General features: G+C 39.7%; 1 protein-coding gene across 4 annotated transcripts in view; it reads left to right on the plus strand.

Annotated features, from left to right (window-relative positions):
* Positions 1-13,476, plus strand: part of foxp2 (forkhead box P2) — a 178,933-nt gene extending 165,457 nt beyond the window's left edge. For all 4 annotated transcript variants that reach the window (XM_088073077.1, XM_088073075.1, XM_042511101.2 and 1 more), the window contains 4 exons: positions 549-670; positions 1,378-1,447; positions 2,377-2,708; positions 8,694-13,476. In XM_088073077.1, the coding sequence (XP_087929203.1) occupies positions 549-670; positions 1,378-1,447; positions 2,377-2,708; positions 8,694-8,838 (669 nt within the window). In that variant the 3' untranslated portion in view covers positions 8,839-13,476. The remainder of the gene's footprint in view (positions 1-548; positions 671-1,377; positions 1,448-2,376; positions 2,709-8,693) is intronic.
* Positions 13,477-16,018: the final 2,542 nt, after the last annotated feature.

Consider the following 16,018-nt stretch of genomic DNA (forward strand, 5'->3'; position numbering starts at 1 on the left):
TGACACATGAGCATATATTTGACACCACATGGAGGCTATTTGGACATATAGATGTCAGATACAGTTCACCTTAATCCTCCTTATTCTTGCAGGCGCACACACACACACACACACACACACACACACACACACACTGACACAAGGGCCTCCTGATGACTGTCTTTTTTCTTGTCATCTTTAAAGCGATGTGTCCATTAAGAGAAATGCTTTTCTGGAGCAGAAAGGGTTACTGACATCACCATTATCAAGGCCGGCATTACCACTTCTGTCACCACCATAAGCCATTCGCTATGCTGATTACCTCCTTTTAGCCTACTTACTCTGATTGATATGTACTGTGTGCAGGACTTGTAAGAGCATTCGCTCTCACTCAATTTTTACTAATTAAATCAATGGTGCGTGAATGTTAAGAATTTCTTCAAAATGCAAGAAAAAAAAAATCAATTTCCATGCCTTCTTCTTTTTTTTTTCTTAATGGTTAATGAATGAATATGATTCGTTTTTACCTCATTCCTCTGACCTGCGTGTCATCCTGTCTTTCTCTGCAGAACGCTGTTCGCCACAACCTCAGTCTGCACAAGTGCTTTGTGCGCGTGGAGAACGTAAAGGGGGCGGTGTGGACGGTAGATGAGATGGAGTACCAGAAACGCAGGTCGCAGAAGATCACAGGGTATGAAGTCTGTCACCTCGGGTTAGATCTAGATCTGAAGGTCAATGACATGTCGAGGATCAGAGGGCCCAAATTCAGTCCTCTTTTTTTGAATCACACTCTCTGTGTCTCTTTTTTTTCTCCTAATTTCTGTCTCTTTCTTTTATCATATATACTGTATAGAAGAGATTCCATACTGGTCCATATTTCTCCTCAGTCATTAGTTCCAGTTCCACACATCAGATAAAATACCTTATTTTCAATTTTATTCCACAAAATGTAAACAGCACATTGGATTAGAACACAAGAAATGAAAGAAAATTAAAAAGAAACGCCATTTTAAAATATAAGCTCAGTACAGAAAATTTACTTTTTTTTTTCATTTTATTTTTACAAACTTGACACATTCACAGGTCATTTGTGTCATTTTGATATGTTTTCTGATGTATTTGTTTTTCAACAATGTTTTTCTTAATTTTAGCAGTAATAAACAAGCACATATACATACTAGTGCATGTACATATGTATGCATAAATACACAAACAGACAAACAAGGAAAACCTAGGCAACTGGACATATAAACAAAATCTCTCGATGACTGAAGAATACACATGTAATCAACCCCCAGCCCTTATATTTGCTGTTTAAATTGCCAACATTATTATGTCCACATGAGGCAACAGTTAGAATTCATCTTTTTTTTGTTTGTCTCTTTCCAACGTATCCAGGAGCCCATCACTTGTCAAGAACCTGCCCTCCAGTCTTGGCTATGGAAGTGCACTAAACGCCAGCTTACAGGTAAGAACAGAAAGCCTCAGAGACTCACCAGCTGCCTGTTTGTTTGATTGACAGGCAGAACGACTGCCTGACTGATTGACCAATTGAGTGGCTGAATGGTTGCTGTGAACAATAGGGCTCCACATTAAGAGCAAGCAAGTTTTTTCTTTCCAACTCAGGTTTCTTTCTCTGTCTGTGTGTTACTGTATCTCTTCTCTTTCTCTCTCTCTCTCTTTCTTTCCTGTACACCGTCAGACTCAGAAGGCCACCCTGTGGTAGAATCAGGAAGCAACTCGCCCTCCTTTCTTTCCGTTCTCTTTCTCCCCTTCTTTCAGCTGTGGCAGCAAACCCTAGATTGATAGTGGCATGTGCAAATGCAAGGGCATGTGCATTAATATTTATCTAAGCTGTCATAAATGATTTGGCTTCATAGTGTACGCCGGCGAGGTGCTCATGGCAAAAACTTTAAAAATTTAATCACTGTATATAACTTTAATGCGCAGCAGGCGAAAGTGTCAGGAGTTTTTATTATTTGGAGGTAAAGTTTTTGGGGGACTTTTTTTTTTTTTTTTTAATAGCCACAGCACACAAGGGCATGTGAATGGCAGCGGGGGGGAGGGAGGCATCAGCAGGATGTCACAGGGGGAAAAATAGCCTGCAACAGAATAAAAAAGTTTAGCAGAGACAACTGTTTTAATAATTACTGTGTTAAATCAACACTCTCAGCTGCCAAGTCTTCCTCCTGTATCACGCCCTCCATACACCTCTCCTGCATCTTCTACACTCTTGAACTCTTATTTTGACATGATTATGCCCTCATATCCTTCTTCCGTCTTCCTGCAGCCCTCATATTCCAATTTTATTCACTATCCAGCTTCCTCTTTCCTCTCAATAATCTTTCTTCAAACTCTATCCTCAACATTTCTTCTCCTGTCTTCGATGCCCCGCAGGCTGCCCTAGCAGAGACCTCCCTGCCTTTGCTGGGGACCCCCGGCCTCATGAACAGCGGCTCCACGGGCCCCATGGGAGGCAACTGCCACGGCCTCCTCGGCGGAGACCCGTCCATCCTGTCGGGCGGAAGTCCACCCGGACTTTTGGGTGGAAGTCCACCCGGGCTGTTGGGCGGGAGTCCACCGGGACTGCTGGGCGGCAGCCCCCCAGGTACGCTGAGCGGCAGTCCCCCCACCCTGCTGCAGTCTGCCCACGAGGGTCTCAACGGCTCACTCGACCACCTGGACACCAACGGACACAGCAGCCCCGGATACTCCCCACCAGTACACATGTGAGTTCCTGCAGACTAAGGCAGTGTTCATCATTTATGAGGGGGTGGGGGGGGTCAGTACAGGGGAGACACTGTTTTGATTTGGCTAAGAGGAGAGACATTAACTTTAAACCGTTGTAGTTTGTTTTTATTCTAAAATACCCTCTGAGCACCAAAACGTGCAAATGGGCATGTTTTCTTTAAAATATCCCAAATCACACCATTTCTCACAGCTAGAAACTGTGAAATATGGTTCAAATATTTCACAGCATTTCCACAGTCATGAAAAACCTGGAAAAGTCATAGAATTTTACTATTAAATTTCCAGGCCTGCAATTACAAAAAATCATTGAAAGTTTTGGAAAAGTCATGGATCTTTTTGTATGTGTGTAATGAAATAATCACGGTAATCTTCAGTGGATAACCTTCAATTTAATGTAACATAACGACAAATTTATTTTCGGGAGCTAATGATGTAACTCTAATAACAGCTCTAATATGTGTCGATGTGGGATGTTTTGTTTACCATCACGTACATTTCTCCATCTTCTCCCCACGATCCATCTGTCATGCATTACTTGCCTTAAAATTATCATAATAGAGAGAAATAAACCAGGCTAACCAATAAATAAATAAACCAGTCGCTCAGGGAAGCTTAAGAAGCATAAGAAAAAATGTTTGTAGCTCCAGGAAAAGTCATGGTTAAAAAAATAAATAAAGTAAATAAAATAAAATAAAAAACCTGCCACCACCCTAGTCTGTTAAATTAAGTACAGTCCCTAACTGATACCGCACCCATGTGTGTACTGCATGATATAGACAATTACATGAAAATTAGGGCTCAGTTTTATTAGATGTTTATTTGATTACTATAAAAAAAAAAATCGGTAGTCATACAAAAAATATTTAGCAACTCATCGCTGTTAAACCCAGAATCCCATTCTACTCACTCACTGCAGTATTTGAGAGATAATTGTGTCACACATCTCACATTTTTATGAGTAGCTATCCAAGAATGCAAGCACATGTTCACCCCCCACCTCCACCCCTGAGTGGAGTTCACTCGCTGTCCTTCTGCCCTTTGTTACTTTAATTGCCTGATATTTAACCCACCGTACCAGTACGTTCTTGAGTATGCCATGACCCGAGGGCAAGGTTCAATTTCCACCATGTATTGTATCATAAGTACACTTTTCTCTCTCTGACACTTTCTACTGTTAATAATTTCAATGGCACTGTTTCTAATACCTGAGGTGAGCCTGACGTTTCAGATACCAGTTAGTTCTAATGCTATAAATAGGCTCTATTACACATTCGTCTTTAATTACACCACTGTCTGCATTATAGGGGTTTAGCTGCTATATTTTATGCAAGACTGTTCCTATTAATATTGAGCAAGTGTAGCATTAATTACTTTCAAAAAAACCCCAACCCCTCCTTTCCCGTTTCTGTTTTAATGGAGCTGAGAGAGAAAGAGTGTTTTTAAAAAATTAATCCGGTGAGTTTCAGGAATGTCTGAAACCAGCGATGTCACACAGGTCTGCGTGAAAGTGGCATGCAGGGGAAACACACACTCTCAAGGCACATTTTGAGACAAACAGACAGAAATTACACATTAATGATTTCACTGTCCGTCAAAGCTCATGTTGCAGAGTCAGCCGACATCGGCTAACCACTCCTGTAATGGAGAAAGGATGCACTCACAGTTCTCTCTGAAAGGACAGAACAGTGTTTGGTTAGCCCTAGCACACATCCATACATTAATCTAGTTGGACGTGTTTACTCCTCTCTGAAATGGGGTGTTAAGTAGAGCAAATCTGCCCCAGCTCGAGCCAGAATCCCAGTGTTACCACTCCCCCAGGTCATTTAACTTTTAGTAACCGGACAGCATTGACTTTCTCTTTCTTGCTTTCTCTTCTCTCTGGCCACGCCACCTTGACACTGACATGAGTGGCTACGGAGGATCAGATGCATTCATCCCTCCCTCCCTCCCTTCCATCGCCTCCTGCCTTTACACGGCCACGACAACCTCAAAATGGAAGAAATGTGTTTTTCATGACCGGCTTTTTTCCAGGATGTTGTTTAAATAATGGAGAGGCTCGTAGCACTAAAACTAAATAGTACATCACCTTGAAGGCCTTTCTCAGGAGAGGACTCCTCAGCAAGTCAATCCAACAATTAGACAAACCCTCTCCTTCCTCCTCAACGTCTGAAGGTTAATGCTATCTGCTTAACCGCGAACCAGATCGCCCCAGGCCATGCTGTGTGTGTGTGTGTGTGTGTGTGTGTGTGTGTGTGTGTGTGTGTGTGTGTGTGTGTGTGTGATTGTGTGTGTGCGTGCACGTGTGGGTTTGTGCTTGTGTGTATGCATGTGCTCATGTACACCCTAAGGGGTATGCTTAAAAGAAGTAGTACTGTACACCAGGAACTGTAAAATCAGGGTTTGCAATGTGAGCAAATTAGCAACTTTACACAAAAACGACCAGAGTAGAATAATGGTTTTGTTGTAGAACCCAACATACACAGCCAATAAAATCAATTTAATATGTATTTTATCAGCTGTGTCTTGTGCTGTCACATCTAATTGTTTGGTGACCACCCCTCTTTGTTAATGAATCACAGTGAGATGTTATGAATGTCTTTGATTGCCCCCAGTCCTCACCCCTGCCTTCACTGCTCCCCCTCCTCCCCCACACCTCCCCTGTCCCCCAGTCTACCATTAGGCCCGTGGACTAATGACCTTATTTGCATCCCTGACATACCTCTGCATGATTGCTGGTGCTAATCTCCAATTGATGTGAGAGCAGGCATCTCGAGAACACACACACACACACACGGAGAGCACCCCATATTTATTACACCGCAAAGTCCAGCGTTTACTCCTGAGTGACTCAATAATGGCAGCTAGCCATTAAGTACTAAATGGCTCATCCACATATTTTAATAAAGTGTCAGAAAGCTCAGGCCTGTGAATGTGGTGCTGCATATTTTTCATCAAAGCTGCACAAACACCTCATGAGCTGCGTATTGGAGGAACAGAGGAGACCTTTGGCGAGCGGTGCATACATTTAAGAGAGGGTTTATAATGTGGCTGTATGCAGATAAGTGTTTATTAATGTATTTGTCAATAACTAGAACTCCTTCTGTGGGCTCCCATGAGAAGAGGCTGGTGTACTAACATAATTAATGATAAAATAGTAAAAACAACTGTAATGATAGAAAATGTCTTCATAGGATAATTGTTGACAAATAAAGTATATTCATAGTAACTCTCAAAAGTTTATACAGTTACATTATAATATATCATAAACCATTTGTTAAATGTTTGCATGTTGCTTATAAATTCTAAAAATGAGGATTCATGTAAACTGTAAACAGTTATCTTTATCATTTAGAGGTGGTTTGCAAATTCTCACCAGCCAAATAAGTTATGTTGTGGCAGATGGGAAAAAAAGTATTTTTTTCATCATGAATTATTTTGTTTGTTTTTTTAAACACATTTTTTAAAATCATTTTCTTTATAAAATGGCATAAAATATTTTTTTCCAACACTCCAAAACACACATATTTTCAAAATAAGTAGCCAGTACCTGTATTTGAAAAGCCAAATAGAGGATGATTGGCATTATTGCTGCATAAATGATTGACCATCAGTGCTGTTGTTAATGTATTTCTCCATTTGAAAATGTCCAGTCATTTCAGCACTGGTGGATCTTTGCACCTTTAAGTAGGTATGCAGCTAACTGCTTTCATGTTGATAAATCTGTCAATTATTTTCTTGATTTCTCAATCAGTTATTTGGTTTATGGAATGTCAGAAAATGGTGAAAATGACAATCAGTGTTTCCTACAGCCCACAATAATGTCCTTAAAAAAGATATTCAGTTTACAGTCATAGAGGAGATAAGAAACTAGAAAATATTCACATTTAAGAAGCTTAAATAAGAACATTTTGATCATTTTAATAACAAATGTTTATCATTTAGTCTAAGTGCTATAAAATGAGTTTGTCCAACACTCCAAAAACGTAACAGATTTAAAAAAACAAGTACCCTATATCCATATTTGAAAAGCTAGAGAGAGAATTTTTGGCATTTTTGCTTCACAAATGATTGAGCATCAACTCTATTGCATTTTCTGCATTTGAAATGTTCCGATTGTTCAGCATAAGAGATTTGCTTCTCTGACCTTTTTGCACTTGTAAGTAGCAGAAGCTGCAACCAACAATTATTTTTATCATCGATTAATCTATAAATTCTTTTCTTGATTAATGGATGAGTTGTTTGGTCTATAAAATGGTTAAAGATGTCAGTCGGTACTTGACCGACCGAGATGATTTCCCTCACGTCTTGTTTTGTCCACAACCCAAAGATATTCAGTTTAGTGTCATAGAGGTTGAAGAAACAGGAAAATATTCACATATTCACAAATATTCTCAAACCTATAAATCAATAAACTCGCGATTAACTTAGTAGCTGATGACTGATTGATTATTCGACTATGAAATTTGTTAGCAATTTAATAGTTGACAATTAAATGTAATTAAATAAGCAATTAATTTGATAGTTGACAACTAATCACTTAATCGTTGCAACTCTACGTATTCCACAAAACAACAACAGAATTAAATTTTCTTGTTAATAAAAATAAATCTTTCCCTTCAGTAAACACTGTATTGTCCAAAGGGAGCAGAGTCAGTATATTTCTGTTTGTGTAACCTTTGGCCGAGGTGTTTTTCTCCTGCCTCTCACTGTGAATCTGAGCTGCAGAAAACAGAAATATTCATCGCTCCGCATGCATCCCGCTCAGATCAGCCTCCTCCCTTCATCCCACCACATCAGAATATTAATTTACAGTATTTGGCGGTGAATATTAAAGTCATCTGTACCTTTTAAAATTCTTTTCAAATTCAAAGCCCACCACCCCTCCTCTTCCACTGATGAAGGCAACCCAGGAGAGAGGCTAGGAGACGCGTCCTAACGTACTACCACTTGATACCACTCTCTCTCTCCCTCTCTCTTCCCACTCTCCTCTTTCAAAGTCTAGGGGGATTTTCTGATGCATCCGATGTGTCAGAAATAATTAGGTTTTGTCAGATTTATCATCGTGGCACAAACCCCTCTCCCCGACTAGGGCCCCAGATCATGTTATGCCTTGTTTGTGTGTGACAGCATTATTATTCTTTTTAGTCGCCCAACACTTTTTTTTCCGCCCACTCCTCTGTTGTTCTGAAGGGAGAGGCGTCCTGCTCGGCGCGCCGCCGCCGCTGCTTCCTGCCCAGCGCTTATTGACAGTGGCTAAAGATATTCATCCATTTAGAGTTAAAAACATGTATCATGGTGTCCGAGCGAACTGCCGGGGCTGAAGTTGATTAATGGCAGAACCTAGCTGCCGGTTTTTCCTCTTGAGGAGCGACATGCACAGCCCCTGCATATTAACGAGTGGCTGCGCTTTCTATTAACTAGATAAAAAAGCCTCTCCTCTGCCTTTGCTCCAGGGGGCTCAGGGATGAGAAATTCTCCATTATTTATCATGTGGCCTGTTTTCCTCCCCCTCTTTTTTTTTCCTTTTTCATGTATTTCAACCTGGTGTCATCAGTAAACTTTTAAATGCCAAACATGTCTGGAACATCACAGCTTATCGGCCTTACAGGGGCCATGTTTTTCATGCAATTTTCATGCGCTTACTTACAGTAGACGTGAGGCATCATGTCGAATTAGCGTCTCGCAAACAACATGGTTACTCTCACTAGATAATGCATGTAATGGCTGTTACATGCCTGTTTTTTGATACAACAAAATGTCTATTGTGTAGTCCACCTGCAAAAAAACCCTCTTACTTTTACATAATATTATTTTATAGTGGTCATAATAAGGATTTAATATATTTCCTGACAGTTTTGCGCATAATCTAAAATGAAACAAGGTCAAACAAGTGCTACTGGCTGCAGGAATTTCTCACAAAGCATCAAAATCTAACATTTATCGGCTGTGTGATTGTGTCACAGGCCACCCATTCACGTGAAGGAGGAGCCACTTAACATGGATGACGACGACTGTCCGATGTCACTGGTGACGACAGCCAATCACAGTCCAGAGCTGGACGATGATCGAGAGCTGGAGGAAGGGAACTTATCAGAAGACCTGGAGTGACAAGGATACAGTTTTTGGCCGACGTATCCCCTCACCCAGCCGCACTGTTTCTCTCACACAGACCTCCTGCAAGACTAGAAACCACTCCACAGTCCAAGCAAAACCACAGCGGACTCTCTCTTTGTCTCTCTCACCACTGGGACTATTTATTGAGCATGCATCCGGATTGGAGACCCGGTTCCAAAGGAACTCTTTGTTGCAGCCCTTTGGGATCCCCCCCGAAACATGACAGGCATGAGATGTCTGATTAAAAGAAGTAACTCTTCGAGACATATTTCATTAGAGATGGCGTGGCCACATACAGTACAAGGATGATGGACTCACGGATTGGGGGTAAAAAACCTGAAACAAATGAGCAAATCATGTTCCGTTGAAAGCTAGCGGCCTCATATACTGCCAAAAAGGAAGACGTTTTATGTTTGTGAATAATCCAACCCCCCAGTAGTTGTTAATGTCTAGAGACAATTGCTGGTTCAATTCAAGTTGTTGCTCTGTTATCATTTGCACAGGAGTAGTCTCAGAAATTTGTGTCACTGCCTGTATGTTGCTACTATTATGAAAACCAGTATATTATTTTTTAGCTTTTTTTTTAATTTTTATTTTACCATCGTTGATTTCAAAAATCTGATTTTAGACACCACCAACTGTAAATGCCATTCCCTGAATCACACCAGTAACAGAACTGCGGTACCAAGACTGTTGTTGCAGCTGTCCAGAGAAAAAAAAAGGAAAAAAGAAAAAAAAAGAAAAAAGTTGGCTTCCAGTCTATTATCTGTTTGTGGTTAAAAGTTAAAAAAAACTGGAAATTGAGTTGGGGGAAAAATAATAGTTTGTATAAAGCACCATTTACAAAAACATTTCCGCATAATTTTCTTCTCGCTGTTCTCCTTACCTCCTCGTTCTAAAGCTTTGTCTACCTGCAAACAGTCACAGGCAACAGCTAGAAACCAAAGCCAACACTAGCAATGGCCAATAGCTTATAGACAGAAGCCACCAAACTCCTCTTGGTCCGTCTTCTGCGACTTTAAACTAGTACAAAGAGAAGCTTTTGTTCCGCAAACTACCTTCGAATAACCTCTGGGATTGTTTCATTTAGCCCTATACAAAGATGATCACGAGAGAGAGAGGGGGGAAATACATGCTGATCTTGATGTGTAATTTGATAAACTCATAGAATGTCCACTTTGGAGATTTTCTGCCAGACGCATTGTAGTTAAAAACAAAGGTGATGTGATATTTGAACTGCAGGCATTTTGTGCTTTGACTGGTAGAGAGCAGCTAACTGTAAAAGTGGATCATGACCAAAACAAAACATTTGTGTATTCAACGGAAGTGCAGAAACATTGTGTTGTTGTGACATTTATTTTCATTTAATTTTTTTTTAACCTTTCGTTATGCATTACACATCCGATTTTTTATTTCTATTTTTTTTTCTAACCTGGTAAATATGTAATGTTCTAAGTGGGACTGTCAAAAATAATGTCACGTCTTATTTCCGTGGCGGCTTTGTTCCGAGCCGTGTTGAAACCGAAACTGAAAACACCGCTAACCAAACATGAAAAATATCTAGTGAAGCCAAATAAGTCATAATTTCAAGTTGATATGAAATGGCTTGGTTACCATGTGAAAGCAAATAATAATAGCCATTGCAGAAGAGGATATCTAAGGTGAACGTTGACCTTTTCTAGGTGATATTTGCTTCAAGGTAGGGCTGGGGGATATGGTTAAGATAGATAAGTATGATACTTTTAAACCAAATACCACAATATTGATATTGCGACGATATTGTTGGGTTGAGTATTGGTGCTTTCGCAAAATATTTACACAATGAGATATTTGATAAATTTTCATCAAGTTCAGAAAATTACATTATTTTACTGTAATGCGGCTTTTAAAGGAACAGTGTGTAGAATTTAGTGACCTCTAGTGGTAAGGACTGCAGATTGCAACCAGTTTAATTAGAAATCCTTCAGTGTTTGTAGTTCAGGTTTTAACCAGGAGAAGAATTATCCACAGAGGTCTCTTTCTCTGTGAAACTAACTGTCCCAGTGATTTCAGCTGGTAAAAACACTGAATAAAACAATTTCACGTTACAAATCAGTGTTTCTGCAATGCTGTTTGGCTCCTCTTAGCTGGGCAAATAGCTCAGTACCTGCTAATGTATGCTCACCTTTTTTTATGATAACTTTAAATCCAGATGTTTAGGAGTTTTTACCAGGAGCCAAATTATCTGCAGATCTCCTCCTCTCTGGTCGTGGTGAATTAAACCAGTAAAAACAGTTTTACAATAAAAATTACTTTCCGACGCTCATAGAGGGGCTGCTAACTACAATAGCCGATACAAAAATGCAAAAATGGCACTATCTAGAGCCGGTCATTCCTTTGTCCATTCTGGGCTACTATAGAAACATGGTGGCGCAACATGGCAGACTTCATCGACCAGGACGCGCACCCTATGTAGATAAAAACAGCTCATTCTAATTTAATGAAAACATAACAACCCTTATTGTATACACTCAAGAAAATATATTCAATATTCTGCCAATTTATCTTCCTAAATCCTACACACTGAACCTTTGAAAAATAAGACAACACTTACAAATTACAATATCCAAAATCTGAGTTGATATGTCATCTCATATATCCGTATAATGTTAATATACTGTATGTCGCCCAGCCCTACTTTAACGTCATCAAATACTCATTGTGTGGTTCATAGCTTCTAAACTATATGGATACAACTGGTGTTAGCACAGGTGTACTCTGTATAGGTAACCAGCTTTTTATAACACACTTGATATTCATAGAGACTAAAGAGAAGTAGTTATCGTGGAGACTACGTCCCATCCTTTCCCTCACAGCTAATGTCATCTAGAAAAGTGTTGTTGCTTTAATGGTCATTTCTGTTTTCAGTAAACCAAAGTTACACAAAATTCTGCCTCCTCTTGTATGGGATAAAGAAATGCTAAAACAACTACACACACACACACACTCAGTCAGAGACTAGCATACATGCAGGCACATGGAGACCAACGAGCGTTGGTCTGCCAGCCTTCCTGTTTGGGTTAGCTGCAGAGAATGCATGCTGTCAAAAAACCGACGAGTGGCTTTGTACCGTGCTGTAACGACCAAAATGGAAACACTGTGCATATGTTGTTTTCAAGTGTTGTGCCAAGCCGAAGAATTGGCTGTAAGAGCTTAACATGCAGACACGTGCAGTACTGTATTAACATGCAGCATGTAAAACACAGACACACACACACACACACACACACACACACACACACACACACACATGCCAGTTCCACGTCAAGAGGGTACTGGGCCCAGGAACAAAGCTTATCCCTTCAATACTTAGCTGGAGTCAGCAAAACGACTTGAAGACGACGTTCTTAATAATCTTATCACACCAAATAAAAAGGACGCTGCGTCTTTCAAAAAAAAAAAAAAAAAAAAGAAAAAGGGTTCTCCCACTTACCCAAAAAGGCTTTCTAAAAGCTTCTACCTCTGCACAACAAATTCAGAACAATTATGACAGATTGCACGAGTTATTAGAATGCCACAAGAGCTATTACACTTTACTACGCTTGTCTCATAGGACGTGGCTCGAACCAACGTTTACATTCCCTGCGTCAAGATATGGAAGATTTGCATTGTAATAGGTTGTCCTCAAACATTTGTAGAATGATAATGTATAGATTACCTGTAAGGGAATATTGTGTTTTAAAAATGCATGTCTAAAAATCATTTGGTGGACTGGAAACAAGAACCAATAAAAAGAATATAATAAAAATCATCGGGACGATGGCCTAAATGTTACGTACAATGCATAGGAGTGCGTTACCTCAGATATACTGTTTTGGGAGGGATAAAACCTGTCAGCCACAGAATGCATATTACCTGTAGATTTGCATGGGTTTTGTATAAATTAAGTAAAAAAAATGTCTAAAATAGTTGCTTGCACATAATACCAGAAAGACCTCCAGAACTGCGATCTGCTCCTCCACTAGATTTTAGGATTGTCTGGATTTTCTGGGTTGATTTTGTCTGTATTTTGATAACTGTGCATACTTATGTAAAAAAAAATGTTGGTGGACCCATAAATTTACCAGACTTTTTTCTAAGAGGAAAAAAAAATCTCAGTGTTTCTTTTCTGACTTACCTGAATTTTTACTGTTTCTCTCTCATTGCTCGCTAAGAATAGCAAACCTGCTTTTTCTGCATCTGCTTTGCGTAGCTGTAAGGCTTAACCTAATGTGTGTATTTATTGCTTGTACCTCTGTGCATACTTTATGAAGCATTATGTCTGGCAGTTGAGTCATGTATCCTTTCTACTGCTATCCTTCTCTAATAATTGGGAATATGATCCCCCTATGTATACAGTAAATTGGGACTGTAGCAAACATATGTTTATGTAATTGGTGAAAACTTTTATTTTTTTGTTTGTTTCATTTCCTTTCGATCGAGATTCAACGACTTTTTTTGATACTTTTCATTACTGTGTACTGTGTCCATACGTTAAAGGTTCTCTGACATTAGAAGGTCATGGTTGAGAATTGTAACAGACGTTATTATTTTCTGTATTCATGGCATTTCACTGCTGAATAAAATAAAGGACCAAAACTTGGAATTTGAAAAGCAACTGTCTACCTCCAGCATCAGAGAGTACATTTTTTTCTCCCGCTCCGCTGTTACACATATATCTTTTATTCTACAAAGGCACAGCCATGAAAATCTAGCACACTTTTAAGGAGCTGCTACTTCAGAGATGTGAAAGAAGGGGTTGAAAAAAACAATTAAAGATTAATGTATATGTTACAAGGCTTTGTTCCAGCTTCCAGCACCTAGAGTCTTGTTTAGAGGAGCGGGACAAGGCACTGTATTGCCCACCCCTCTGGACCTGTAATGGGTTTAGCCTTTGTATGATTCAAGCCCACAGCTTTCATGTACCACAGGCATGTCCCAGTATACACCAATGTACTGCTATGTACCTTTTGAAATGCTTTTGTAAGAAGTAACTTACCCAACTACAGGCTGCAAAAATTGGCAGTGGCACAAACCACATTAAGTCTGTTGTCATATAAAAAAAAAAAAATATCTGCCTTATTACCATCAAGGTTCCGCATCAGGTACAGAAAACAAAGATGTGAAATTTCATCAGACGCTTTCCATTTTCCATCCATCTTCAAGAGCAGTTTTCACTTGACACTTCAAAAGAAAAAAAACAACACGCCTTTTAGCCTTCCCGTTGATGGATGTTGACTGATAAAACGCTATGACAGGCCGTGTGGCTAAATCAACTCCAGTAGGCCTACCACACCTTGTCGGTCATGGAGCAACCACACACTGACACCCTCATTGAGATTCAAACTGAATCTACCATGACCAATAGGTTGCCCATTAGCTCGTCTGTATGCCGAGAGCCTTCTACACGTTCCAAAGGGTGCTCTGGGACATCGTGGGACCCTTTGAATCATGTCCGCTGGTCATTTAATCGTAACGCTGATGCATGTTCTTTTTCCTTACCATATGATGTCCCATGAGAGGTCAGAACAACAGCATTTTTCATAAAGGCACATTTCTCTTTCTCCTCCACCCCCTCCACCCCCAATGACAGTCCCAGGCATCAGCCATGGCAGGCTCCTGTTATCTCCTCAGCAATGGCGTTCCAGAGCATTAGCTAGCTCGCAAGGCACTCGTCTTCCGTGCTATTTATGCACTTGGAAGTGTTTGTGAATTCAAGTGAGGGATCGCATACAGAGTGCAACAAGGGCCGCTGTGTACTACACAACATCAGAGGGAGCTCCGACATTAAAGTGTGAGAGCGCCTGCTATAGACCCTTCTTTCAAAGGCCATGAAATAATAATGGGTTGTGGTTAGAGAGGTATCCGTGAGTCACACTGGCTGCTTTTCATAAAGTGGAGTTATTTACAGTACGATGAATAAAAGAAAGGGTAGCTGGTGGTGCAAGCCTTTTCCACATGAATGGTGGGGGAAAAGAAGTCCCTTTAATATACAGTGGCAGAGCAGTATACTACATGAGAGGCTGGGAAACAGAGAGTGCACTGAAATTGGAGTTAAATTTTTTGAGAAAGTGGGTATTTTGACAGCTTTTAAAGCAACATTTTTTGGGAAATAAGCTCATTCACTTTCAGTTAGGCAAGAAGATTCATACCACTCATAGATTTGAGTGTGGAATCAATCTTCTTATTTAAAGCAGGGGTTTTTCTTCTGTGCTGAGTAAACATTGTACTTATGGCATAGACTCTCCTACACCATACCTTACACCGTACCCTACGATTGGCCTGATGTGCACCTCCACAGGACTAACTAACCATGCTCCTCCTGTTCATTTTCTTAAACTTAAAACCATTTTCTTCTGTGGTGTTTCCTTCCTTTTATTTCACAGAAGAGAAACAGGAAATTTTGAAGACAATAAAAAACTCCCCAAAAAGAATGTTTCTGTGTTATTTATCCTGGCCTTACATGAGTAGAGATAAACGTGCACTTGCTGCTAGACTAGTAGAGTGGAGCAGAGCAGAATGAGTCCTAAATCTAGAAATAAGTTAGTATTTCAGTATTCCCGCTTTCCTCGTGGTTAACACAACCTAAGACTCTCATGTTTTGTTCTACGGCATAAAATACGCCAGTAAACACTCCATTTGTGAATACTGATGCTTTTGTGTATCTTAAAAAAGCCAGTTGCTGTAAATGGGACTTCAGAACGTCACTGCTTTACAGCTTTGTTGTGGTGGTGACATTAGTCATGCAACAGTAGTGTAGTTGTCGTGTAGTTCTTTTTTAGCATAACTTTAAGTTTTTACATCTGGTGATTGAGAAACCATAGGCACTCTTCACGTTTATTTATTTATTTATTTATTTTTTATTGCGTTATGGGGTAGTGGGGAAAGATTAATATTTTGGCAGGAATAATTCTACATTATCATTTTGGACTTCATTCATTTTAATTAATTATTAATTTTCATTTATGTTTTATTTTTTGTTATTAAAACAGGTAAATATTCCTCTCTCAGTAACAGCTATTGAACTGTTATTTTATTTCTATTTTTTCATGAGTGCTGGTATTTTATGTCTCCTTAGCAACAAGTGAGAGTTGAGTAACTATAGTTCCTACCTGCCATTGTTTGCGGGGACAGAATTGAGTGAACACAGAAGCTG

Source organism: Plectropomus leopardus, chromosome 22 (genome assembly GCF_026936395.1).
Source record: "Plectropomus leopardus strain MGB_pleo_1.0 chromosome 22, ASM2693639v1, whole genome shotgun sequence".
In the NCBI taxonomy this organism is placed as follows: Eukaryota; Metazoa; Chordata; class Actinopteri; order Perciformes; family Serranidae; genus Plectropomus; species Plectropomus leopardus.